This window comes from Brachyhypopomus gauderio, chromosome 17 (assembly GCF_052324685.1).
Source record: "Brachyhypopomus gauderio isolate BG-103 chromosome 17, BGAUD_0.2, whole genome shotgun sequence".
Classification (NCBI taxonomy): domain Eukaryota; kingdom Metazoa; phylum Chordata; class Actinopteri; order Gymnotiformes; family Hypopomidae; genus Brachyhypopomus; species Brachyhypopomus gauderio.
In genome coordinates this window covers 17,471,363-17,498,036 of record NC_135227.1, presented here as the reverse complement: position 1 = coordinate 17,498,036, position 26,674 = coordinate 17,471,363, and the positions used below count along the sequence as shown (strand labels likewise).

The 26,674-nt window shown below is 49.4% G+C and overlaps 1 protein-coding gene across 5 annotated transcripts in view; it reads left to right on the top strand.

Moving 5' to 3' along the window:
• tmem260 (transmembrane protein 260) overlaps nt 1–11,515 on the top strand; it is a 31,415-nt gene extending 19,900 nt beyond the window's left edge. For 2 of the 5 annotated variants that reach the window (XM_076977722.1, XM_076977719.1), the window contains exons 4-16: nt 2,041–2,218; nt 2,352–2,465; nt 2,930–3,109; nt 3,231–3,271; nt 4,478–4,564; nt 4,775–4,883; nt 5,316–5,488; nt 6,282–6,453; nt 6,582–6,721; nt 8,407–8,583; nt 9,893–9,946; nt 10,074–10,158; nt 10,696–11,515. In XM_076977722.1, the coding sequence (XP_076833837.1) occupies nt 2,041–2,218; nt 2,352–2,465; nt 2,930–3,109; nt 3,231–3,271; nt 4,478–4,564; nt 4,775–4,883; nt 5,316–5,488; nt 6,282–6,453; nt 6,582–6,721; nt 8,407–8,583; nt 9,893–9,946; nt 10,074–10,158; nt 10,696–10,968 (1,783 nt within the window). In that variant the 3' untranslated portion in view covers nt 10,969–11,515. Of the gene's footprint in view, nt 1–2,040; nt 2,219–2,351; nt 2,466–2,929; nt 3,110–3,230; nt 3,272–4,477; nt 4,565–4,774; nt 4,884–5,315; nt 5,489–6,281; nt 6,454–6,581; nt 6,722–8,406; nt 8,584–9,892; nt 9,947–10,073; nt 10,172–10,695 lie in introns of all 5 variants that reach the window. The other 3 variants (XR_013121803.1, XM_076977720.1, XM_076977721.1) reach the window with 3 other exon arrangements.
• Nucleotides 11,516–26,674: the final 15,159 nt, after the last annotated feature.

Sequence of the window (26,674 nt, the reverse complement as noted above, 5' to 3'; positions counted from 1 at the left end):
TTGTTCCCTTTCCCCTAAGTCTCATCAGGCCCTTTTGTGGCCGACTATCACAGCAGCAGGCAGAACGGCGCTGGAAAACGTCTAAATGGTATCATGGCTGGTGATTAGCGGGCGAGCGGGCGCGCTGAAGCTGCTAGCGAGTCAGGTCTGATAAGGCGGGGGCCCTGCTCTCTACTCAATTTCAGATACCGTTAATGGAATCTGTCTCGTGCGATTGTAATGTGAGAGCGCCTAATTTGCCATGGAGCTTGAAGCTGTCAGCGGCGAGGGATTGCGGGGTCAGGAGGGACCTGGCAACCGCTCGGCCTGCGGCGTGTATCTGCGCCGCTGAATAGAGCAGCTCTCCGCCTGTCACTTAGCTGATAGGCTGATGAGGACTCTAAGCCACTCGCTACAATGAGGAGAGGGCCATACCGCCCAACTACCCCCCCCCCCCCCCCCCTTAATTGTCAAGCCTGCTAAAAATCTCCAAGCCTGTGTGTTGGACTAGGCTGAGTTTTTCTTTTTTCTTAACCACTCTGCTAGCTCTCTCCCAAGCATTAGTTTCAACTTTTCCTCTCTCTCTCTCTCTCTCTCTCTCTCTCTCTCTCACTTCATTTGTAACCACTCTGGTCTCGTCTTGGCTTCCTTTACCCCCCGTGCACGTTGAGATTTTGGAGGGGGCCGTTTTGCCCGTCTCCTCCCCTCACTGAGTGTGTGTGCTCCCCCTCTGCGACTCGCCCTGTGTGTGTCGTTCTAATAAGCGGTGGGTCTTAGCACATGACAGCTTAGCCCGAGTCGGTTTCACTTCCCGTTAAAGAGACGGAGGCGCGGGGGGAGAGGGCCCCGTTTATGCCTGTTTTTAAATGAGCAGTACCAGCCTATCTGTGCTGGTGTTATGTGTGACTGGTCTTCTGTTGAAGGAGGAGGAAGAGGAGTAACGGCTGAGGAAGGGGGAGGTGCTGGATGTGTGGAGAAATGTTCGAGTCTGATATTTCCATAAAACTTGCATAAACTGGGACTAATTTGTACTGAGATAAAACAGAACTATTTTTGGTACACCTAACATATACCTCTCACCAGCCTTGAAGTGCGGAGTATTTCATTTGCTCAGTACAGAAACAGTTTGTCAGAAAGCATTTTCCACTGAAGTAAAGAACAAAGTGATAACCTCGCCTGACCTTTGCGGTTAGCTTCAGGCTGTGGCTAAATCCTGCAGGACAGTAGTGCACAGCGATATACCTGCGGTTCCCGTGGTGACTGTTCAGTGAGCGCCCACCTGATGCTGGACCAGGGAGATCTGGGTAACCCCCCCCCCCCCCCCCTCGCACGCAGCCGGTCCATATGGCAGACTACCGTAATGTCAGCTAATCTAATATCGAGTGAATTAGTTTATGTTGGACCCTATTTTGTTTTTTTTATATCTGAGTGTGATTTGATCTTGTGTGACCCACAGTCAGGTGGGCATTATGCCAACGTCTATTTCTCCGTATGGCACTGGTAGTGTTGCTAAAGTAAACTCTCTTCATTACTGTCATGTACTGTTGAAGTCAGAGACTATAATCCTTGGGGATTAAGGATGTGTAGCTTTTGTTTATTAGCTGCAATGAAACAGAGGCTCAGTGTTTAATCCTGGGCAGAAGTTGGCTTTGTGGCACTGACTCAGGTGAGTGACTCATATGAGTGACTCAGGTGAGGGACGCTGGTTAATGACTCAGGTGAGGTACTCAGTTGAGTGACTCAGTTGAGTGACTCAGGTGAATGACTCTGGTAAATAACTCAGGTGAATGACTCGGGTAAATGACTCTGGTAAATGACTCGGGTAAATGGCTCTGGTGAGTGACTCTGGTAAATGACTCTAGTAAATGACTCGGGTGAGTGACTCTGGTGAGTGACTCTAGTAAATGACTCGGGTAAATGACTCAGGTAAATGGCTCAGGTAAATGACTCGGGTAAATGACTCTGGTGAGTGACTCTGGTGAGTGACTCTAGTAAATGACTCGGGTAAATGACTCAGGTAAATGGCTCAGGTGAGGGCTCCATGGCTCTTCTCTTCCCCAGAGTGTCTGGGCCCGGGCCTGGGGCCGTGCTGGCGGGGGGAAGCTTTGCTGTCTCCAGGCTGGTGTGGCAGTGGTCGCTGGTGGCCGAGGTCTTCTCCCTCAACAACCTGTTCGTGGGAATCCTCTTTGCCCTTTCAGCCTGCTTCCATACAGCAGAGAGTGTGTCTCAGAAGAAGAAGGTAAACACACACACACACACACACACACACACACACACACAGGCACGCAACATTTGTTTGTGGTGTCTCCCGCTACAACATACTAGTTTGTTTGCCTGGGCAGAACGTCACCTTCTGTCGTGTATTTCTCCAGTTCGCTCTGTGGGGGGCGCTGTGCTGCGGCCTGGGCCTGTGTAACCAGCACACTCTGGTCCTGTACGTGCTCGTCATCGTTCCCTGGGCTCTGATCCAGCTCTCCGCTCACAGCGTGAGTACCAAGAGACACTAGCAGTACCGTGCAAGATTGCAGGCCAGAGGGTGAAGAGTTCATTTCACAGGCCACGGGGTACATTTCCTCATAGAACACATTCCCATATTATCCTCATAAACCGCCAGAATTTTATACCTCCATGCAAAAACATTAGACATGGGACATATGTAATCTTAGACAGAAATTGGAACAAAAAACAGCCCGATTGAGGCAGACGTATTTAATTGCTCAACCCTTATGCACAACTTGGACAGCCTTGAAATAAAATTACTTTGCACACCATCTAAAGCCCCTATTGGGCAGGAACAGCCCTGGCTCTGCGGTGATGGCTGGACGTGTGTCGAAGCGGACGGGCTGTTCCGTAGATCACCAGACACATTGCCAGTCTGCAGTGCTGATCAGCCTGCTTGGTGGGGCCACTCAACTCATCCACCACTGTGATTTCATTTGTTTGGTTCCAGGGGCTACGCCTGCTGGATCTCCTGGCCCTGGGGCTGTGTCTCCTGGCCGGATTCTTACCGTACCTGTACCTGCCCGTCTCCTCGTACCTGAACACGGCGCGCTGGAGCTGGGGCGACCAGACCACCCTGACCGGGCTGCTCACACACCTGCTCAGGGCTGAGTACGGCACCTTCAGCCTGGTACACGCCCTCGTCTCACCAACATGACAGATACAGGACACATGCGCGTACGTGTCTGTGTGTGTGTTTCTTGCTTTTGTGCACTTAATTCATCGTGTCTTGCATTTTTCCGGGACGGCAGGCAAAGTCGGATCTGGGCATTAACCTGGTGAAGATGCTCCGGTGAGTATCTGAGCCACAGAACCACCACAACAAAACCCATCACCTTCCTCTTGGTTTCTCCTGGTTCCTCCTGGTTCCTCCTGGTTTCTCCTGGTTTCTCCTGGTTTCTCCTGGTTCCTCCTGGTTTCTCCTGGTTCCTCCTGGTTTCTCCTGGTTTCTCCTGGTTCCTCCTGGTTTCTCCTTGTTCCTCCTGGTTTCTCCTGGTTCCTCCTGGTTTCTCCTGGTTCCTCCTGGTTCCTCCTGGTTTCTCCTGGTTTCTCCTGGTTCCTCCTGATTTTGTGGCAGCGTGTTTCCTGCTGGGACGTATGGTAGACGTGGCGCTGCTGCGAGGTGTTTGAGCAGAGAGACAGGCGAGGCTGAGCTGCCTCTCAGGAGGCTACGTTCTTCTCCCGCTCTCTCCACCTCACCGCCGGGGCACCACGGCACTGCCTGCCAGGCTCCAGTCTCCAGGGCCAGATCTGGCTGCAGTGTTCTCTGGCACTCTGAGTGTGGCAGGCTACTCTGACGACAGACTATGCAATGTACCAACGAATCTGGAGACGCTCCATGACCCACTCTAATCGTGTATTTGCGTGCTCTCTCTCGCTCTCTCGTTCTCTCTCTCTCTCTCTCTCTGTTGCACTCTCTCTCTCTGTCCGTGTGTTTTCTCTCTGTGTCTGTCTGAAGAGAGGAAGAGCTTATCTTGAGACACTCTGCTACCCATCACTTAACCACCTCCCTTTCCCATAACCCCCTGCTGTTGTTCGCCACACAGAGTGATGGACAACCGTGCTGTAGGAGAGGGAGAGAGACAGGGAGGGAGAGAGAGAGGGAGAGAGAGAGAGAATACATGACAAGCATGCCACACTGAGTGTGTAAACCTGCCACAAGAAGCTGACACAGTCTCTCCCACATACGCACACACACATATGCGCGCGCACACACACACACACACACACACACACACACGTGATTTCACACTCTTGCTCTCCCATTGCCTAAATAAGCTGTCAGGAATGAAGATGGTATTAGAGCAGAATCAGCATGCTGTCTCTTACACCAGCAAAATTACCCGGTGACTGATGACAGAAGTCGTGGAGCTCTCCAGTCTGTGTGTTCCTACAGACCTATAGCCACATAGAACTTGCCAAAGGGGTGTGTGCGTCTGCATCTGTCTGACCATACGCTTAGTGTGTGTTAATACCTGGCTGCTGTGTTCTTTTCCAGAGCTCATTTGAATCACTGTATAGCTGATCTGTCCGTGCCTGTGCTAGCATTAGCAGGACTGGGTCTTCTCCACGCTTCACAGGACAGGTACGATTAGCTGGACACGCCCACCTACCAAACTCACCATGATGCTATTTTGTTTACTGCGCATTAATGACAAGATTCACACCATTGGACTTGATATTTTCAGTTTTACGATTTGCTCACAACAGAAGTGAGTGCTCCTGAGTTTTATGTCACGTTTAAAAAGATGGCAGTGTAATGACCCTCCAAATACTGCCTGCGCTCAACCCACAGGGGGCGCTGTTCCTTAGTGTGGCTGATTGCAGTTATGGTGAGTGTGTACTCCGTGTTCTTTGCCTGGAGAGCTAACCTGGACATCGAGACGCCCCTACTGCTCGGAGTGGTGAGGGCCCATTTCAATTTCAAAGTGCCTCTGTAACAAACTGACGATTAGTTTCAGCTACGCGCAAGCTGGGAGTTTGTAAAGTGCCTGTGATGTCACTGCCACACGAACGAGGCTCACACTGAGACTCTGGCTAACTTGCTGTTGCTTGTATTTTGTAAGCATCTAATCTTGAACATAAGTAATGCGTGTGTGTGTGCGTGCGTGTGTGCGTGTGTGTGTGCGTGTGTGTGTGTGTGCGTGTGTGTGTGCGTGTGTATGTGTGTGTGTGTGTGTGCGTGTGTATGTGTGTGTGCGTGCGTGTGTGTGTGCGTGTGTGTGTGTGTGTGTGTGTGTGTCCGTGTGTGTGTGCGTGTGTATATGTGTGTATATGTGTGTGTGTGTGTGTGCGTGTGTGTGTGTGTGCGCGCATGCCTGTATGTACGTCTGCAGGTGGAGCGGTTCTGGCTGCAGGCTGACGCTGGGCTGTGTGTTCTGGCCGGGGTGGGTCTGGGCTGGAGCGTGCGCTGGTTTCGACGGCGGTTGGGTGGGAGTGGTGTGTGGACCGGGGCGGCTTGGCTCCTCACGGCCGGGCTGCTCTCACGCATGATCCACGCCAGCCACAGGTGAGCCGTGTGTGCAGGCGCTGAAGAAAGCCCGGAAACACGAAGCCCCGCGTTCTTCCCGCCGGGTCTCTGAGCTGCGGTCGCCGGCCCGTCTGCTCCGCCCCCTCCACCAGCAGCGTATCCGCCTGGGCAGCGGCGTACCCCCCCATCACACATCAAAGCTGATGCGCACACACACACACACACACACACACACACACACCACCTGATTAGCTGCCCTGGCCGCTCCAGCCGTGCGGATTAACGCGGCGCCTCTCTGCGGTCGATTAAGCGTCCCGGCCGCGGCGGTCGTGTAGATTAGCGCCGTGTGTGTGTGTGTGTGTGTGTGTGTGTGTGTGTGTGTGACTTTTCCCCTGCCGTGTGGCTCCCTCGCTTTGATCAGCCCGCTGGAAGAGCGGGGAGCTTGGGCGGTGCTGGTGCACCTGACGTAGGGCGATTACAGGAGCGCGGCGTTGTGGCGTGTCGGGGGCGAGAGACCCACCGTGTCTCCTCCTCACCACGCAGGCCGAGCTGACAGCCGAGGAGCTGCAGATGAGATAGTGTCACATCCTCTCCTGCTCCTCCGCCCTTCTCCACACCTTCAGCACCATCTCCTTGATGGTTATTGTAGTCAGGAGTCCTCACACGTGGACACATACTGTCAGCTGTAGAAATTAATGGTTGAATCTGAATAATGTACGTTGGCGTGTTTTAGCCGACCAGTGAAACTAGTCTGAAGTTCTCTTACTAAATGTGTTAATGCTTTGACGCCGTTAAGTGTGTGTGTGTGTGGATGTGTGTGTGTGTTTTCCAGAGAATGTAATCAGAGCAGTAACGACGTTGTGGAGCAGTTCGCCCATCAGCTCGTGCGCTCATTCCCAGAAGGCTCTCTGGTGTTGACGCGGGGCGATCTCCCTGGCAACACCCTCCGCTACCTGCACTACTGCCAGGGCCTGCGGCCTGACCTGAGTCTCGTTGACCAGGAGGTGTGTCCACAAAGCCCCGCCCACCTCCACCCACGTCCGGCCGTGTGGCCTACACCCCCCTCTTCGTCCATGCTGGACCATCACACTTCCTTCATCTCCACGAGTCTGATTCCCTTCACTGTGCTCAGATGATGACGTACGGCTGGTACGTGGCCAAACTACGCCGCCACCTCCCCGGCGTGAACTTCCCCGGGCGTGTGTGGAGCCTGAAGGACCCCGAGGACCAGAGCAGCTTCACCATCGAGCGCTTCCTCCAGCACAACACGCAGTGAGCCCGACGGCCGCGCGCACACACTACGAGTGACCCTTTCACCAAACTCCCTGGAACACAAAAAAACCAAACAAAAAAAAAAAAACACTCCCCCCACTTCTGTCAAAACCCAGCAGCCCTTACAACAGCCGAGTCGCTCCGCCTGTGATGAGCAGCGTTGGCTAAGGCAGCACATCGCGCAGCACGACGGGGGAGGGAGGCAAAGAGAGAATTCAGGTCTATTCTGCCTCCATCCACCAGGCGGCAGTATTTGGCTGCCAAAGCCCTGCAGCTCTGAGTGGGGGTGACAGGCGCTGGTCTCGGGCCGGTCTGCTGCAGGCTGACTGCAGAGGGGTGAGCAGGGAGGAGAGAATGACGTACACGGATAGCAAGGGCTGCTTTTAACGTGGCAGATTAAGCCTTGAAGTCATGAGGGTTTTTAAGGGACCTCCACTGACAGCGGCATTGTCTGTCCAGAGAAACCACCCCGAGCTTAGAGCACAGGGCCTCAGTTTGTTAACAGGTGCAAACGGCCTTTCAGAAGGTCACCCGACGTGCAGAGCAGCGCGTTTGCCGTCTGGTCAGAATTTTTTTTGGGGATGATTTTAAATATGCGAGCAGTAGAGTAGAGCTTCCGGCCTTCCTTGGATGTTACGTTTGGAGATTTGCTTCTTGTATTCATTGTGTTTCTTGGCAAGTGGGCCTGTTCAAAATAGCTTTTCCTCAGTTCCCCAATCCTCTATAACACGCTTGAGCAAAAAACTAAAAAGTGGAGTTGCACTCTGTAAATGGAAAGAAACTGGCGGCTGAGGAAATAGATGTGGAATTGGGCCAGTATTGGTGGAAACAGGGTCGTTCAAATGTAATGGATATCTTGGACTTGCTGTATATTGGAGAGAAGGCCTATTGCCTGTTTTGGTAAACACCTTCAGGCCATGTATGTATCTGGATATTTATGAAAAATGTACAAGCACTATGCAGGTCTACAGTTGTCTAGCTGCTTATAGCCTATAGCCATTCTGGTGCGATGCAGTTTGTGTTGGCTGTCTCGTTTGTTTTCAGTGGTCGGTGTTTAGTCGTGGTCTGATGCTGGCTGGATATTTTTCAGGTGGCAGAAACACTTTGAACCCAGCAGTGACACTCGCATGTTAAAACAAAACAAAACGTAGCAACACTCCTGCGCTTGACACACTCGCACCATCTGAGAGTCACTCCACACCCATGTCAGTGTTGCTGCTGTGTTGAGAACGTTCACCACCCAAGACCCATGCGGCTGTAGTCCTGCGGGTGGAGACGTCCAGTAAGGAGTGGTGGAGACGTCCAGTGAGGAGTGGTGGAGGGGGCTTGGTAAATTGTGCAGGTTCTGAATGCTCAGTGTTGCTGTTTAGTTCTCATTAAATTTTCTGCTTTTAGCAAAGAGCTGTCTGTAATATTATATGTGTATTTAAGATGGGCTGCTGTCTGTAATCCTACAGGTGTATTTACAGATGGCTACTGTCTGTAATATTACAGGTATATTTACAGATGGACCGCTGTTTGAAATCTTATACTTGTAGTTACAGTTGGGCTACTGTCTGTAAGTGCACCTGATATACCTGTGAGTCTATTGAAGTGCATTGTGGGTAACAGGATAACATTTTCCCTGTATTATCAACGACAGCTGACCTTAGCACGTGTGTGTGTGTGTGTGTGCGCGTGTGCAGCAGGCCTGTGTTTGCGTGTATCGGCCTGTCGGAGGGGGACCCGAGCTGGGAGAGGGCTTTCTCCCGCTGGCCATGGGGGGTCTGTGAGCAGCTGGTGTCGGTGACGAGCCCCTTGTCCCCCGAGGAGTGGGCGAGGAGCACCCAGCGCCTGTACGAGTGGAACCCGCCCCATGACAGGTAGCTCCGCCCCCTCACCACCTGCTGCATTCTCCCATCATGCACCAGCTGTTCTACCCATGAACCTACACACCACCCCATCTGCCTGCACACACCGGCCATGTTCTCAGACAGGCTACACATTTGCACTTACAGCGTTTAGCAGACGCCTCGGTCCAGAGAGATTTGCAGGGGGGCTTTATCGTCCTCCGTGGGCGTTATCTTCATGCTAAGCGAGAGTATTGGTGTAAGGCGGAGAGATGGCAGAGAGATACAGGGTCAGTGCCTTATAATGCACGTAAGGAACAGGAGCTGTTTGGAATACTGTGTGTGTGTGTGTGTGTGTAGACTGCCTATGGATCACTCAAATGCTTTTTGATTAGAGGAGCGCCTAACTGCTATACACAGTGACTGCAGACATACGATGCCACGTGACACCTTTTTTTGACGTCTTATTAGTTGTTCATTCACACGTGAGCAGTGATTCATCGGTGTCGTCGTAAATGAGATCCGCGCAGTAATTTTTTTTTAAACACGTGCACTTCGCCAGCCCCCTCATATTCCCACTGCTCCTGAAGTCCACTTTAACCGCACCGCCGCTGCCCTGCTGGGAAGGCAGGCGCGCCGCTGCAGCATCAAAGTCGTGATTAGTCCGCTGACCCCACCCTAATGACTTTCTAAACTGCGGCGTGTCAATACGTGTGCATAAAGTGAAATTAGTTCTAGTCGCGGGCGCCGAGCCTCCGCGCGCCCGCCCGCCATTCAGCGGGCTAATCGGGCCTGAATGGTGTGACATTACTCTCCTCTCGGCCGCTACGAGCGTGTCCGTCCCTGCCCGCCAGCCAAATATTAGCGGGAGAGTCGAGCGCTAAAATATTCCTTTGAAGGGGAGGCCGCGTGGTTCCGCGCGATGAGACGGAACGGGAGGAAGAAATATGTGGGTCATGTAGCGCGCGCGCGCTTCTGAAGATCGCGGGCGCTGGTGATCAGCTGGCGCGTGCGCGTGCGGAGGCTTCTGGACCGCTGCCTGCTTTTTTATCCTTTTCTCCTAAAGAGAATTTCTTGATGCCATCAGAATGTCTGGCGCATTTAAAAGACCTTGTTTATTCATTAGCATACCACGTTCCTGAAATGACATCAAGGTGTGATGGAAAATGATATCTTTAATGCCAAAAACGAAAACAAAACAATCTACAAACCAAACCAGAAGCTACAATCATGCATACAGCATTAACTCCAGCTGATGGATTTGCCACAGCTGAAACCCTCTGGCCCTTGGACAAGTCTCTGAAAGCGCTCCTGCGGTGTTTGTGTGTTTTTCCCCTGTTAGTTTCCCGCACGGCTCATGGGAGCGAGTGGCCAACGAGGAGATGTGGCAGGCCAGGTAACGCTCTCCGTCCTCGCCACGTGTCCTACAGCGAGCCCGCATGCGCACTGCGCTCCGCTGTCTTCATAGTTAAACATCCGCGTTCTTCCGCAGCGCGCGTCCCATTTCTCTGGTTGTGTTACAGGATGAAGATGCCGTTCTTCCTCTTCGACCTCGCTGAGAGGCTGGAGGGGCGTGGTCAGACTGGCCTCTACGAGCTCTCCTACACCGTGAGTATGAGAGGTGAAGGCGCCTTAATGATTTTAGAGGACAGATCCAGATTTTATTTTATTTTTTTAAAGATTCGATGACCTGTCCTTGATTTTTGATACTATGCAACATGGCTTATTGCCAGTATGTTCTGAAGTAAATATGACCCCCCCCCCCCCCCCCCCACACACACACACAGGTATTCCAGTGATTTTATTATTCTTATTCTGTGAGAAAATCCGGTGTCACCCTATGGCAGGGACTCAAAGTCCCCAAAGCTCTCTTAATCTGTAAGGCTGTGTTCAAATTACAAGCCATATTGTTCACTTCCAATCTTTTGCTCAGATCAGCTTCGCCCATCTCAACGGTTCGCGGTCGTAACTGCAAGTGTCACACATCTGTCTATAATGTTAATGTGCACGTCCTCTGAAACAGCACACGTGGGCATGTTAGGTTTTTGCACCAGGCAGCTAACTCTCTACTCGTGTCACTGTTTCTCATGTCCATTGTTGTTTGACTACACATATATAAATATATATATTTTTTTTGATTGACAGCTTTATTGCCAAATCGTGGATGCCCAGGCTGACTATCCAGCCAATTGGGATAAGAATCTGGCCCTGGCAGCAGAGCGCTTGCTCCGCGCTGGGGGCGGGAGCCACAGCCCAGACGCCCTACTGGGTCGCAGCATCCGTCACTTCAGCCGCTACGTGAGCAGAGAGCCGTCGGACCCCCAGAGTGAGGCCATCCGCACCGCCATCACACACCTCACAACAGAGAGGGACAGACTCCAGGACCCTGGGAGACAGAGGGGACCTGGACATCTATGAATCAGTGTCTCACACACACACACGGACACACACACACACACACACACAACTATGTAGTTGGCAGCTAAAGACTGTTGTCACACAAGTGGGAATACATGTACACACTGATGTGACGGGTATGTTTAATGTTACAGGTATGACGGTGTGTAATGCTGTAACACTGTGGCCATGGAGAGCGTCTGGCTTTCATTTGTTCTAGCGGCGAAGCCCTGAGCCCTCATCGCCACACTCTGGCATTCAGACGCCCTCCTGTTCACGTTGACTTCATGGTGCCCACACACTGGTTCTTGAGGGCAGCTTGTAATAGGTGCCTCAAGAGTTTAGAGAAAACCATTTCTGTCCCACCTTAAACTGGAGTATGAGTGGTTTGACCATGTCAGCAAAGCAAATCAGGTTTCAGAACAAAGCAACACTAATAATGTAATGCCTTCTGACCTCATACAGAATTGTCCCAGGTCTGACATGCAGGTAGTAGTTGAGGCAAAACCTTTTCTAAATTGTTTTTTAATTTGAATACTTTTAATCTGAAATAAAGATGATGTATTCATGTCTGTGTTTTTGGGTTTTTAGCCCCGCCTCTTATTTTTCCTTCTCACACTCATTCATAATTATTCTTCAGTCCTCTGCTATTGTGTGTCTCTGGCACTCACATTAGGAACACGCCAGTCTGGGTTTGAGATTGGAGGGGAACCCAATTTGGGAATAGCCATAAGAGATTACGAATGGCCCGCTAATCTGGGGCAGCCTCTTAAAATGGCTGTGTCCTTTTCTCTAACGCCCTCACCCGTTTCTCTCGCTCCCTCTTCCTCCCTCTCTCATCTCCCCAGCCCCCTCCACAGAGCACTCCGGGCTCCTTTGAACTCCAAATGCTAATGTATTCGATTAGCCTGTTTATATTTACTTTCATATTCATAAATCTATCTGTTTGTTAAGACGACGGCCCTTGCTGGTAATCCGTGATGGGTTGGACCGAGTGTGTATATATATCAGGGTGCCAGAGAACCTTTTCTGGAGGTGCCATACGTGTGACACGCTTCCCTTTCCCTACACGCACACACTCACGCACACAGCCTCATACGCACACACTCACGCACACAGCCTCACACGCACACACTCACGCACACAGCCTCACACACACACACTCACGCACACAGCCTCACACGCACACACTCACGCACACAGCCTCACACGCACACAGCCTCACACGCACACACTCACGCACACAGCCTCATACGCACACACTCACGCACACAGCCTCACACGCACACACTCACGCACACAGCCTCATACACACACACTCACGCACACAGCCTCACACGCACACACTCACGCACACAGCCTCACACGCACACACTCACGCACACAGCCTCATACGCACACACTCACGCACACAGCCTCACACGCACACACTCACGCACACAGCCTCACACGCACACACTCACGCACACAGCCTCACACGCACACAGCCTCACACGCACACACTCACGCACACAGCCTCATACGCACACACTCACGCACACAGCCTCATACGCACACACTCACGCACACACACAGCCTCACACGCACACACTCACGCACACAGCCTCATACGCACACACTCACGCACACAGCCTCATACGCACACACTCACGCACACAGCCTCACACGCACACAGCCTCACACGCACACACTCACGCACACAGCCTCATACGCACACACTCACGCACACAGCCTCATACGCACACACTCACGCACACACACAGCCTCACACGCACACACTCACGCACACAGCCTCACACGCACACAGCCTCACACGCACACACTCACGCACACAGCCTCACACGCACACAGCCTCACACGCACAGCCTCACGCACACAGCCTCACACGCACACACACAGCCTCACACGCATGCACTCACACACACAGCCTCACACGCACGCACTCACACACACAGCCTCACACACATGCACTCACGCACTCACACACACAGCCTCACACGCCGTCTGGCCCTCTGTTGCTGTTTCCGTGGTGCATGAATTATGGGACGTGTGGTTTTCTTCTAACCTGGATGTTGCGTCCAGAATGTACAGTGTTGGTTTCACCCTGTGAAAAGAGGAGTGGGAAGATGAAGAGTGTGGATGCTGTGTGGAGGGGGGTCTGTGAAAAGCATCCTTCAGAATTTCGGCCTTTTTCTTCATTTCTGCCTTCCTGACTCGTCTGTTTCTCTCTCTCTCTCTGCTGACTGTCGGCCTCTTTCTCTCTCTCCGCCGCTCTCTCACTCTCTCCCTCTTGCTCATCTGAGGGATTGTGCGAACCCATGGAATCGCCGTGACCGCGGATGCAGGCAGGGCGCCACGGCAACACTGGAATGTGGGCCGCCTGAGCAGATAAGAGCGGAGAGCCCAGCCAGCAGGGAGGGGGGTGAGGAGAGGAAGTAAGAGAAGGGAAGGATACAGGCCTGGAGACGCCGCCACGGCACAGGAGGGCAAACCTTAACCAAATCTCACCATAGCCCTAAAAGAGCAAAAGAGGAGAGACGGGGCGAGCCGCTCCAATGAGAAACACGGAGCCAAAACTGAGAGCGTAGCGTTGGAAGAGACGCACGCGCGCACACGGAGCGATGCGACGCCAGCCTTATTCCTCTTTGCATTTCATTTACATCCCTGGCTGTATCGACCAATCGGATTGGGAGAAAAGCCCGCGGCTTAGGAGGGGAATAAAAAAAAAGAGAGAGAGAGAGAGAGAGAGACAAAAAATGCCTTCTCTGCTCTCATCCCTCCCTGATAATACCCCTTCTGTTTTTCTTTGCTCCCCGCGCCCGGAGAGGAGTAGATACTGTCCGAAATGCCAGAGCAGAAGCGACACCTCTGCTCGCTGTGTCCCGCCGATAGGCCCCGCCAGCAGCGTGCTGAAAAGAGGGCTTTAGCTGCAGGGCCTATCTCCTCTCCTTCCTCTGGCTGGGGGAGGAGGGCGCGAGGGAGGGAGGGAGGGAGGGAGGGAGCGAGGGCGTAGGGAGGAGGGGGGAGAAAGGAACGCGCCTGCGCCAAGCCGGCCACTGTACTGGGGGAGTTGAGACGAAACTTTGGCCACTGTTGCAGATTAGTGTGTGTGTGTGTGTGTGTGTGTGTGTAGCCTGCTTGAAGGCTTTGGATTCATTTGTTATACCACTGAGCTGGGTAAGGTGAGGAGGAAGGACCATAGTGAGGTTGTGTGTTGTATACACAGACATCTCCCTGAAAAGAAACTGCTAACAGAAGACACCAATAAAGACCGAGACGAAGTGGGGACTGCACGCGTCCACACACTCCCCCAGTGACCCCCACGACCCCCCGAGACCCACTACCCTCCACATCACCTCTCCACAACATCCACCCACACCGCACCCGCTCCTGATTAAACCCCGGGAACAATGGTGGTAGATGTGCAGATTAGGGCAGGGTGGATTGGGGCAGCCTCTATGTCTGCGCCATGATTCTTGAACCTTCCTTTAATCCCCAGCCCAGCGCCAGGTGGGCCGGGGAGGGCGGACGGACCGGCTGGGGGGCGGGAGGGGGCGTGGTGGGGGAGGCCGGCACTGGGGAAGCTCGGGTCTGGCCATGCCTGCACCGAGCCTGTTGTCAGCGGGCACTCCAGAGAGGAGTGAGGCCACACCACCACAACACCGCCATCACACCACAGGACACAGGAAGGAATGCGGGTGAATAGGCGGCATTCAGCGGCCAATGGGGGCTTAGACAATGGGCCACCTCCTTTTGATGAATTGTGTACAGGTGTGTGTGCATGTGTGTGTACGTAAATGTGTGTGCCTGTTCCTCATTGCACCTGCTCGCTGTAAATGATTGTAATTGCATGGCTGCATTTTTCCCCCAAAACGTTTAACAGATGGTCGCAACATGACATTGTGATAAGACTGCTGTAACATTTTACTGGGATATCGAACACCACCAAAGACAGTTTAGTAAAACGTGTAGCGACCCCTCAGAATAGATCATCTCTGACTCTTGGATATGCAGAATGCCCTCATTATGTGATCTGTTTAAATAATTGAGGCTGAAGTTACATATTAGACACCTTTATGAATGCCTCCAGGTCCCAGCAGAGGTGCCTCACAGAAGAGACTCTGCACTGCTCATGGGTAGCAGATCATATCTTAGCTTTCATGCGATGAGTGACTGTGTGTGTGTGTGTGTGTGTGTGCTTGTAGGCCTTGAGCAGTTTTTTCCAATTAAATGGGCTCCTCTCTCTCACCCCTCAGGTTCTAATTTTGTGCCACATTAAGAGAGCCATTGAGGACACATTTTCATAATTTGCTGCCTCAGTGTGTGTGCGTCCAGCTGCAGCCACAGCCGTGTCTGAACGCAGGCCTGGGGAGGAAGAGCGGGACAGCAGAGCGGGACAGAACCAGAGAGAGAGAGAGAGAGAGAGAGAATGCACAAGGTGGCCCACTGGCCAGACACTCCCAGATGTCTGTTGTCCGAATAATTGAGTAAGTTTGCCTTTTCTGACTCTTTTATTGAAGGGCCCACGTAGATAACCACAGTTTGATATACGTTTGCCTTTACAATTAAAACAATTAATAAAGTATATTTGCCCTGACCCCTTAGTGTTCAGGGACTCATCAGTATTAACAGACAAATGTTAGACTAGATAACTGATTCACAGTAGTTGAATAACTTGCCTTGAGATGAATGACTAAATGATAAACCTGGACCATGAGAGGTAAATATGTAGTTTTCCTGTGTCACCAAGCGAGTCATTTTGGACCCGCTGTGCTGAGCAGCTGTCTGTGGAGTGGACACACTCCTTCACACTCCTCAGTGTAGCCTCAGACACACGATAATTACATCAGTGAAACAGTTTTAATGACACTTATTTACACTGCATAGTTATAGTTTAGTATTCATAAAGGTGACACACATTTTCTTTTTGTGGAGAACTGTGGAGAATATTTGTGAATGGCTTAGAGGGCTGAATCACACAAAGTTTCCATTTGCACCCTGGCAGACAGGAGCTAATCACGCTCCTGGATGAACATTTAGAGAACGTTTCATAATGGTCAGACACGAGCTAATCTAAAAAAAAAAAAAAGCTCCCCATTCGCAGATGGAAAATCCCAGGATCCATTTGGGCCAATGAGGAGTGTTGAGCAGGGTAATAAGATGTGCTGTAATGCTGTGTAAGAGGCCTGTAATGTTGTGTCGGTGGTGGTGCCCGTGTGACGGGCTGTGTGACTGACGTCCAGAAGCCCGGAGGCCTGGCTGCTGTGCAGTGGGCCTGCCGCGCTCCGCTCCTGTCTGGGCAGAGATCGGGCCTGGCCGCCCCTGCTGGAGGATCCCAGGGCTCTGGACCTTTAACGCGGCGTACAGAGCGCTCTGTTCAGATCTGGAGCCCTTCCTGCTCTCTCTCTCTCTTTGTTTTATTTCACGTACTCTCTTGATATGGCTGATCGAGGTGAAATGAAGTGCTTGTAGAAGCTGCATCTTCGGTGCCGGTGTCCATGCCGGCCGCACGCGCTCTCCCCTGGGCTCCTCGGTGTCGGGAGCTCCACCTGAACCCGTTTGTCTCCCCTTTTCTCCGGGTTTTGAAGTGCCCCTCCCCCATCGCGTGGCGCCACTCCTGCAGATGTGCACAAACAAGAGCAGATTAAAGCAAAGCGAATCTGAACAGACAAACGGAATTAGACTGACGGGTGTTGGTGGGCTGGTGCACTGTGATAAACACAGTGATGCTGACTGTGTGTGTGTGTGTGTGTGTGTGTGTGTGTGTGTGTGTGTGTGTGTGTGTTCTCCAGTGTTTAGCGGATTAACACTGGTTAGGTGTCTATGTCAGTGTGATTGCTTTTGGGTATTGCGACATATTTGTTTATACTTCTTTGCTCTTTTTGGTAATTATGTTTCTTCTTAATTTCTGTGCGACATCTGTATGAACCTCTGTGTGGATATGTCGAATTCATACACAAACACTGTCCATCCATCTTGTGTTTCAGGCTTTCACGTTGAACCATGTGCTTCTCACAGTGGTATTTCTTCAGACGTTTTCCTGTTAACCTGCCATGTATTCTCATCCTCATTCTCAATCTCATTCTCATCCTCATTCTCAATCTCATTCTCATCCTCAGTCTCAATCTCATTCTAATGTTCATCCTTATTATCAATCTCAACCTCATTCTCAATGTCATTCTCATCCTCATCCTCAATCTCATTCTCAATCTCATTCTCATCCTCAGTCTCAATCTCATTCTCATGTTCATCCTTATTATCAATCTCAACCTCATTCTCAATGTCATTCTCATCCTCATCCTCAATCTCATTCTCAATCTCATTCTCATCCTCAGTCTCAATCTCATTCTCATGTTCATCCTTATTATCAATCTCAACCTCATTCTCAATGTCATTCTCATCCTCATCCTCAATCTCAGTCTCAATCTCAGTCTCATTCTCAATCGTACTCTGCTCATATTTCAATCTTCCTAACCCTCCACAAATACCAAACACCGTGCCTCCTTCTCCTACTCTGCCTAAACGTTTGTGTACGAACCTTCTCTAGTTTTCTTCCCCATGTTTGGTTATTTCAGCAGAGTACCTTTTTTAGATGTACTGTATCACTTTCTGTGACCTGATATTAATTTCATAAGACATTCATTTCATATGTATTTTAATGTCTTGCATCATACAGTGTCTGGCTATGTAGAAATGTCTACCACCTCCCTAAATAAACCTGAGAGTCCACCGCCAGCTTAGTGGCGCTACTTCAAAGAGCCCTGTGTAAGACGCGTCCTTTGTTACGGGACTCTGTTGTGTGAAACCAGTTTGCGGGATCGTTGCCCATCATTCTCGCGTCAGCAGGAACCAGCAGGATGTCCTGTGGGCGTGGCTTCAATGTGGAACTTTCTGAAAAGATGATAGTACTACAAATTCAGATAATTTTGACAAAAAAACTCATACCAGGTATATACAAAATTGCAATTATTTGTTGAGTTATAATCATTGTTTTTTTCTCACAGGTATTTAATGTTGGTGGTTCCTATATACACAAAGGGAGATGTTGGCTCTTCCTTTGACCTTTAACCTCCAGAAGGTCTTAAGAATTCTTTGGAGGTTCATATATGGACATCTGCCTTGTCTGAAAAGTTCAAAAACAGCAAGTAGCACAAATATTGAATGAGACCTACATTCAAACAATATAGACTTGGATACAAATGATATAGACCTACATGCATGAACAAGCATGAGTTTACGGTTTATGTTGAAATAAGTCACAGCACTCCAAAAACATCCTTCTTTGGATGTGAAGAATCATTATTCATCATTCTTCTGATAATGTCTGATCAGCGAAAATGCTGAGCTATACCTCGGGGCCTTTCACATAAACCTGGCCAGAGTGAATTTTTTCCACCAGTACATGGACATTGGTTACTAGTAGCAACAGCAGTGGAGCTCTGATTTGAACTCTCCAAAGTGGTTCACTCACTGGTGTGCCTAGTCAGCTGATAGAGGTGTGTGTGAAGGTAAGAGTGTGTAAATGGGGACTAATAGTTTGTTTTGATCACCTGTCTGTGTCTGATTTCAGAGCTCCAAGCTTCAGTTCCATCGCTGGGGGGTGTGGGTGTGGTGTAGCACACTCTGAGAACCCAGTGTGTGTGAATGAGTTCCACCCACCAGACTCTGCGACTGCTATCAAGGCCGGTAATGCACGGTCTCGGTACTGGGTGACACCTGGTAGGTTTTGTTTATTAACCTTTACTCAACACCGATGACATTTTTGTTCCGGGTTGCTGGTAGCACCGCTCCCACCTGGGGCTGCCGTTCTCAGCCCTCTTCCAAAGCTCCTCCCGACGCTGGAAAGCTGATTACGGTGTAGAAGTGTACAAACAAAGATCACATACTGTAAACATTTTCAGCCCAGTGCCCTTTTGAGCAAGCTTCCAAATCACAATGCAGTTTTAGTCCAGCGTCATCCCTCAACTAAAAGTGTCTCCTCACCCCCCACGTCCCCCTTCTCCGCGCTGCCTGCTACCCTGAACTTGGGGGGATTGTTTTCGGTGTAACACGTGCAGGGATGGTGTTCTCCTAATGACACTGTTCCACACCGGTGCCCTGTCTGCTCAACTGGTATTAGGTAGGCTTTGGAGTTCAAGTGACTATGGGGGTTTAGAGATGGATTTAAAGGAAGAAGAAGAGAGAGGGAAGGAAGAGGGAGAGAGCCTCTCTGTTGTTCTTGAAAAGCTGTGTTTATCCAGGATTAGAGACACCAACGTGTTAATAATTGTTTCTCAGAGAACTGCGAAGAAGCATTTCCCCTGTAATCCCCTAATCAGACATTACACCTCTGAGCATGCCCGCTACGGCGACATGCCAACTGCGCAGACTCACTCTCACACACACACGCACAGCCACCCCACGAGTGTGTGAGAGACGCCCACTGAAGTGTGGAAACGCCCAGAATGGGGTGATATATTGTTGCTGCAGCAGAGACATCCACATTAAGAGTCTCCCAGAACACCTGCTCCCTCACACGGCAAAGATGTTAAGTGAAAATACTGTTCAAAACAAGAGGTCGGCAGACCCGCACTTGACAGGAAGACGTCCAGGCGCTACGTCCTTAATAGTCAAACTGGAATAATCTCCTGCATGATCCCTGTGGATAGTATGTTTACCGACCCCCGTGTAGCCCTGTCACATGCAATAAAGTGAGTGAGTTCCTCTCGCAGACTTCATGTTGAAGGGGTCATCAAAACACCATTCTTCACAGACAAGCCAGTCCGGGACCAGCAGCCAAGGGTGTGTTTATGAGCAGTGCATGCTGGGAGAATGACACGGTGGCAGCCTCTCTCTCCAGGCTGAGAGGCAGGTCCCCTGTGGCTGGGGTCAAAGGTTACTCTTCTCGATTGGGATGTCTGAGGAGTTCTCTGGTCTCCTGCAGTATTCTCGTTAACATGCTGAAGTTCAGCCTCTAGGTCGACTTCCATGAAGCAGCTGTTGTCTTGTTATTTTCAGCTAAACATGATGCAATATCGAGGTCTTCATGGTTTTGGATTTTTTAATGATATAATGAAAAGAATTACTGTTGATGGTAATCCTAATCCTAATCAGGGATTACTACAGGCACCTGTGTCTCAGAACGTCCCACTCAAATGTCCAGTTGGCAACAAACATTTTTTGTTTGTTTTGTCTTTATGACATTATAGTAAGTTTCATTAAAAGCATTTTTAAGTTTTCAAGTTTCATATTTTATGTTAATAACCTCTGAAATTTTTTCATACATTTTATGCATGTGATTATTTTTATTGAATGTTTATATTTTATTAGTATTAATATTAGTAAGAATATCTGTTCTCATCTCTGGTTATGGTTATGCAGAGGCAGGTAGTCAAAGCATCACTATGAGCTGCATTGCTAGTTAGTCAGATTTGAACTAAAATAGCTTTATGCTTGCAGCTACTAGCAGGAGCGCAGATGGCACTGGGGACGGGGGGGACATGTCCCCTCCAGATTTATATTGACCCCATCCGAAATCTAGCATCTACAAGCATAAACGTATATATTGTACAGCTTGGTCCCCCTCACTTCAGAATTTACATCTGCGCCGATGGCTACTAGCATAGCTAAACTTCTAAATATGTCTCTCTTTTTGTCCGTTACTGATGAGGACAGTTGCACATTTGTTTCATTTCTTATTTGTGTTTGTTATTCTTATGTTGTTGAGGTTGTTGAGCTCTTTTGTGCTCTTTTGTTAAGATGCCTGACCGTGTCCTCCTCGTGACCCATCTCAACCCGACTGGCCTGTTGTTTATGTCATCATAGCCGCTGGCGTCGGATTGGTGTTGGTGGCGTGTTGCTGTTTTTCCTCTGCCGTTGTTAATGATGAATGATGATTGTTTGTGGTGCTCTCCCTCACTCCCGCACACTCCCGCACGTGTGTGGGGTGGAGAGTGAGTCGAGGAGACACAGAGGGATTAACCTGGCAGAATTTAATTAGTGGAGCTGTTGTCTCAGCCCACAGCCACCCGACACCCCCACCACACCCCACTCTCTTCAGCCCGGCCTCTGATGGACAGGCGCTGTGGGTGGGGGCTTTGGGGTGGATGCGGGGGTGTGTGGTAGGGGGCCTTTTTGTGTGTGCTTGTGTCCATGTTCCTGATGTAGGTCATTCAAACATGTATATGGTTTTAGTGTTGTTTGTTTGGTGTGTGGAGAACATAAGTGTTCATGGCAAGGCAGCGTTGTGGGGAATTCCCTGACCCCCTCCCCCCCCTCCTGTTTTGAAACCATGAAACAGAAACTTCCGGACTGATGAGACCAGTTTGACACTGGCTAGACAGACAGATGTACATGCAGAGTGGCGGATTGTCCATGACGGACTTGGGGATGTAGAGAGTGAGGTGTAACTGGTAATACGCGGGTGGTTGACCCCCCCTCCAGGCTAAACGTGAGGTCCCGGGCGTGGACTTTGGGGAGGGGGGGGGCTGATACCACTGAACCCAAAGCTGGAACTGTTTCATTGTAATCATGATGCTAAGCTTTCCATTAACCCATCTGGGGCCCCACCGCCCTGTGTGACCTCGCCAGCGCACGCACGCGCGCACACACACACACACACACACACACACACACACACACACGTGCAGGACATGTGCCTACACAACTTGGTGTAAAACAACAGTGAATGTATTGTACACAATCATGGACATACACAATCAAGGACATACACAATCAAGGCTATACCACAGTCTGGGTTATAATCACAAGTTTCTGATAAAAGTATTTCTCAAAAAAGCAAGGAATCAAATCATCAGTAATTTGAACACCTGCCCAAACTGCACAACAAACTAGTTATGCAGTTATATTAAATATTAAAGACCAAAATACCTATTTGTGTTCATTGCCTATTAAAACCATTTCTAAGCTGTAGTTGCTGTAGCAGGAATAGGCATAAACAGAAATGTCCACTTCAGGTGGCCATATCACATATTTCATATCACCTATCACTCCTTGTCCTCCACACAGAGTTTTAGATACACACAGAGTCAGATACACACAGAGTCTTAGATACACACAGAGTCTTAGATACACACAGAGCCTTAGATACACACAGAGCCTTAGATACACACAGAGTCTTAGATACACACAAAGTCTTAGATACACACAGAGCCTTAGATACACACATAGTCTCAGATACACACAGTCTCAGATACACACAGAGTCTCAGATACACACAGAGTCTCAGATACACACAGAGCCTTAGATACACACAGAGCCTTAGATACACACAGAGTCTTAGATACACACAGAGTCTCAGATATACACAGAGTCTCAGATACACACAGAGTCTCAGATACACACAGTCTCAGATACACACAGAGTCTCAGATACACACAGAGCCTTAGATACACACAGAGCCTTAGATTCACACAGAGTCTCAGATACACACAGAGTCTTTTGACAGAGTGTCCCTTCCATCCACCAAGTCTCGGAAGAAAACTGGAGCTTGTCTCTTGCTATCCCAGTGAAGTTGGGGGGGGCACCTGCTAAAGTACACTGTCCTGGGAAGACAAATGTCTGCACCGATCTTCATGGTGGGGGGGTGAAAGCCAAAGTGTTGTTTTTATCCATAAGGCCACGACCCTAGTCTCAACGACATCATTCCCATCACTTTGATGTCTGCACATGACACTTTTATTGTCATCATTCGCAGTTCCTATCAGATCTCCCCAGCAAACCTTGTGCTATGAGTGCTGATTATCAACATGAAAACCAGGATATACTTTCTACCTCTGTGTTGTTCAGGACACAGCTGCTGTTACTGAAGTGCTGATTAAAAAAAAACATATTTTACAAATATATGCGCTTGTTTTGGTCCTGATTACCATAAAACGACAGCTTGAAAACAGCACAAATGGCCGTGCTGTAGTACAGAAAACTAGGCCAAACTACTGGGGGTGAACATAAGGGGGACTGGGGGGGGGGGGGGGGGGGGGGGGTGACAACGCGGCCACAACAGAGAACAATAAACACAACCAGCACTCGGTGAGCTGTAATACAGCTGCCCACGCAGGACAAGCCGAAAAGCTTCTCCCCACGCATGTCATCGAGGTTCCTGCATGTCACGCACAGACGTTACAGACTTGTCTGCTGAATAAGTCACACCCAGTGTGCCGTGACTCACCTGTGGTCCATTTTCAGTCCTTGAACTGTTCTGCTCCCGCCGTCGCTGCCCGCGTTTGTGGAGCCGCACGTCCGGTAGCGTGTGTCCACGTTTATGCACCATGCCACGCTTTAGGGCCCACGCAGCTGGAGGCACCAGGACTTGTTCTGGAGGGAAATGAGAGATCGGAGCCGCCGCTCCCCCTCGCATTCGGGGCTTGACCCGTGCGTCTCCTCCGTGCTCCCCGTGGAGGGCCGAGTCAATGAAACCGCACGGTGAGAGCAGAGGGGAGATCAATCCAACTTAGCTGTATTTACATTGGACCAGTGCCCCCCCCCCCCCCCCCCCCCTTCCCTTGTCTACAATGTCAAAAGATATCTCTAAGCTCTTAACAAAAGACCCAGGGTCTATCTCCCCAGATAAGACGCCTGTGAAAGAGCGCACATACAAAGCTTGCCGTACAGAAAAGCCCATTTGACCTTGGATCTGAGAGAGCTGGTCACATACAGACATGTATGTGATGGCATTCATGTGGCTATACTAAATGCTAAATTTAGCAGCCAACTTAGGTTGCATTCCGAATCTATCTGAACATGTTTGGTGAGATTTTGTTTTGGAAAAAAAAATTCAATGGAAGAGGCTTTACACTGGACCACAACGATAATCCCTCCTGTCCAGTGTCTCTGAAGAACTCTAGTTCTGGAAGGGGTTATTAGGTTATTAGTTACTTAGCATATATAGTTCAAATACAATTGCAGTATAGTACACAAAAGAAACAAGATGTTTCTTAGCTGTGCATGCTAAGTGAATCTTCTTCATATATACACTATTTTGGGTGAAATTTCAGGATGAACCTATAATGCACTCCAACCCTTACAGGTGAACTTAATGTGACCTTCTCTAAACGTCTGAATGCACATGTCCAACTGTTCAGTGTTTCAGTACATTTTGCACAACATGCAGTTCTAACAAAGAGCTCAACGGCAAAATTCACAACAGGCAAAATTGTATCCATGAATCGACCGATACATTTCCTGGTTCGAGTAGAATTAAACAGCCCTTATCATGCAGTTCACACCTAACAATTGATCAACAGTACCTGGATGTCCTCAGACAGAAGTGGCCACTGAGCTTTGAGTGTCACAGAATGTGATCAGTCGGTTGCAACAGAGATGCAGAGACTGGAAGTGTCACAGAAAAGCATAGAAGTGGATGACCACTGATGACCACTGATGACCACTGATGACCACTTCATAGTAAACAGTGCCCTGTGGAACAAGATGATCAATGCCAGACAACTACAGGCATATTTAAGGGAGGTGAGAGGTACTCTCTCCAAACCCGAATGCCACAGAAAACCTACAGGATCAGCTGAGCTGCCACATAGAAGCTCGTAACCTCATTGACCTGAGGGCCCTTCAAGAAGAAGTCTGGGATGCCATGACTCAGCACACAATAAGTCGACTCATGAACAGCATGAGACGTTGTTGTCAAGCTGTTATTGACGCTCAAGAGCACATGACAAGTTACTGAGACACATTATTGGCTGTTGGCTTTCATTTCAATAAATTGATTGAAAATCACCATTACATCCTTCTACATTCATGATTTAATATCACTGTAGTGTGAAACTTTTTACATTTTCTATACATTTCAACCAATAGCCAAATTTCCCAAAGCCAATAGCCCAAAATGTATGTATCCTCCATTACAAAAATGTGCTGTAAACACAAGTCCATATACACAAACAAATTCTAACAGCTGCCCGTGATGCAAACTATTCATCCAGGACCAGCCCGCCAGTCTAAAGTCTGCCAGGTTTCCTCCGTAATACCCACTCCAGCGTCCTGCGCCCGAACGCTGCCGGCCCCAGGGCTGTGGACCAGCACACAGAGCCCCTTTGTCTGGGTGGGATAATAACTGGTGGTCAAGCAGCTGCTACGGCCCAGTCTGGCTCCTGTGCCCGGTGCACAAAGCAAACGGGTCACAGCCATGAGAGGGGGAAGCAGGGTGACTTTAAAGGGGCCGGTACAGCGGAACCAGGGGAGAGTAGACATAGACACATGCCACCTTCCCCCTGGTGGTTATGTCTGTTAGCCACTACCGTTGCAGAAGAAGTGAGAAAGAGACTTTCTTAAGCTTAAATATTGATTTGTTTTTTAAAAGAGAACATTTCTTTGAAGACTAAGGTTGCCAACATTTTATGTTTATTGTTTCATTGAAATAATACGAGTTTTATCTCCCAAATATAAACGCAAATGCTATTTTTGTAATTATGCGACTTATAAGTGCGATTGATTAAATTATATGAACAATCTTTGAAAGCGTCAGGACAATTAGTGGTACCTGCGGCCAGTGGTGAGAGATGTTTCAGAGCGGTGTCATACCTGATTAAGTGCTCGGATTTCTCTTGCCTTTGATTAGGATAATCGACTATTCCCTTGAGCAGGTCATCTTGTTATCCCCAAACAATTAGGAGCCAGTGGTCCAATTACATTCTCTTAGGACTCAACCCGAGATGAGAGGAGAAAAAGGTGTTTGTCAGGGTGGACAATATCACCTTGTGTTTCGTGATGCCCTTGTATGTGGCTATAATAAGAGGAAAATATCACTGCAGCACTACAGGTGATAAATATGTGTGAAAGCCATTTTTCGCAGTGTGGGGAAGCAGATGAATGATCCATCTAGGCCATTCTAATGTGCAGCAAGTTCTTCCCAGTTCACACATCACGTGGCACCTTCCACATTCTGCTTCAACAGTAAATAATTATTGTTTACATTGTATGATTGAATAGAAACCTAGTCACATTTTCAATACTGCCTTTATTATGATCAATTAGGACCAGCCTTATTATGATCAACTATAACACCTGGTCCTACTCCAGTAACCCCACACCTGGTCCCATTTGAGAAACCTCACACCAATCTTAATTCCCACGAACATTCAGGTTTAGAACCCACCACTGACCATCCGGGGGAGTCTCAAAGCTATAATCTTATGGTTCTGCCTAATTAATTTGCAGTCTCTGCTACATTTTCTCACAAGTGCATCTTGTTTGCAGGAGATTAGCAAGTGAGAGGTCATTAGAAAGGTAAATGATTGGTAAGAACTCCTCTCGTGCACCTGCCTAATTGGTCTAATGAGGTGCCCCTCTGGGCAGGTGACGTCTGCTGCCTGCAACATCTCAGTAGTTTGTGCTGAGAAAATGGCAGCCCAGAGAGATGTGGCAAGGGGAATCCCATGTGAAGAGGAACATGTGCCTCTCACACAGTTCGTACAGTAAAGTGGTTCACGCTTACTGCCAGACTGGTTATGGACTTTTTGATGATCCTTAGGATTAGACAGTAATTCAGTTGTTGATACCGGCCAGAGTCCCGGATCCTCTACAGATGTGTTTCTGTTTGTCTCTTTATGGAGTTTTTAATGTTAGACTGGATGGTGTAATCCACGTGTTTAACAGAGGCCCTTAAAGCACAGGGATATGAGATGCTGCGTGCACATTAGCAAACAGGAAGTAACAACACAGTGTAGACTGCAGCGTTTTTCACGATTTATTAATCAGCTTATATGTGATTTTCCCG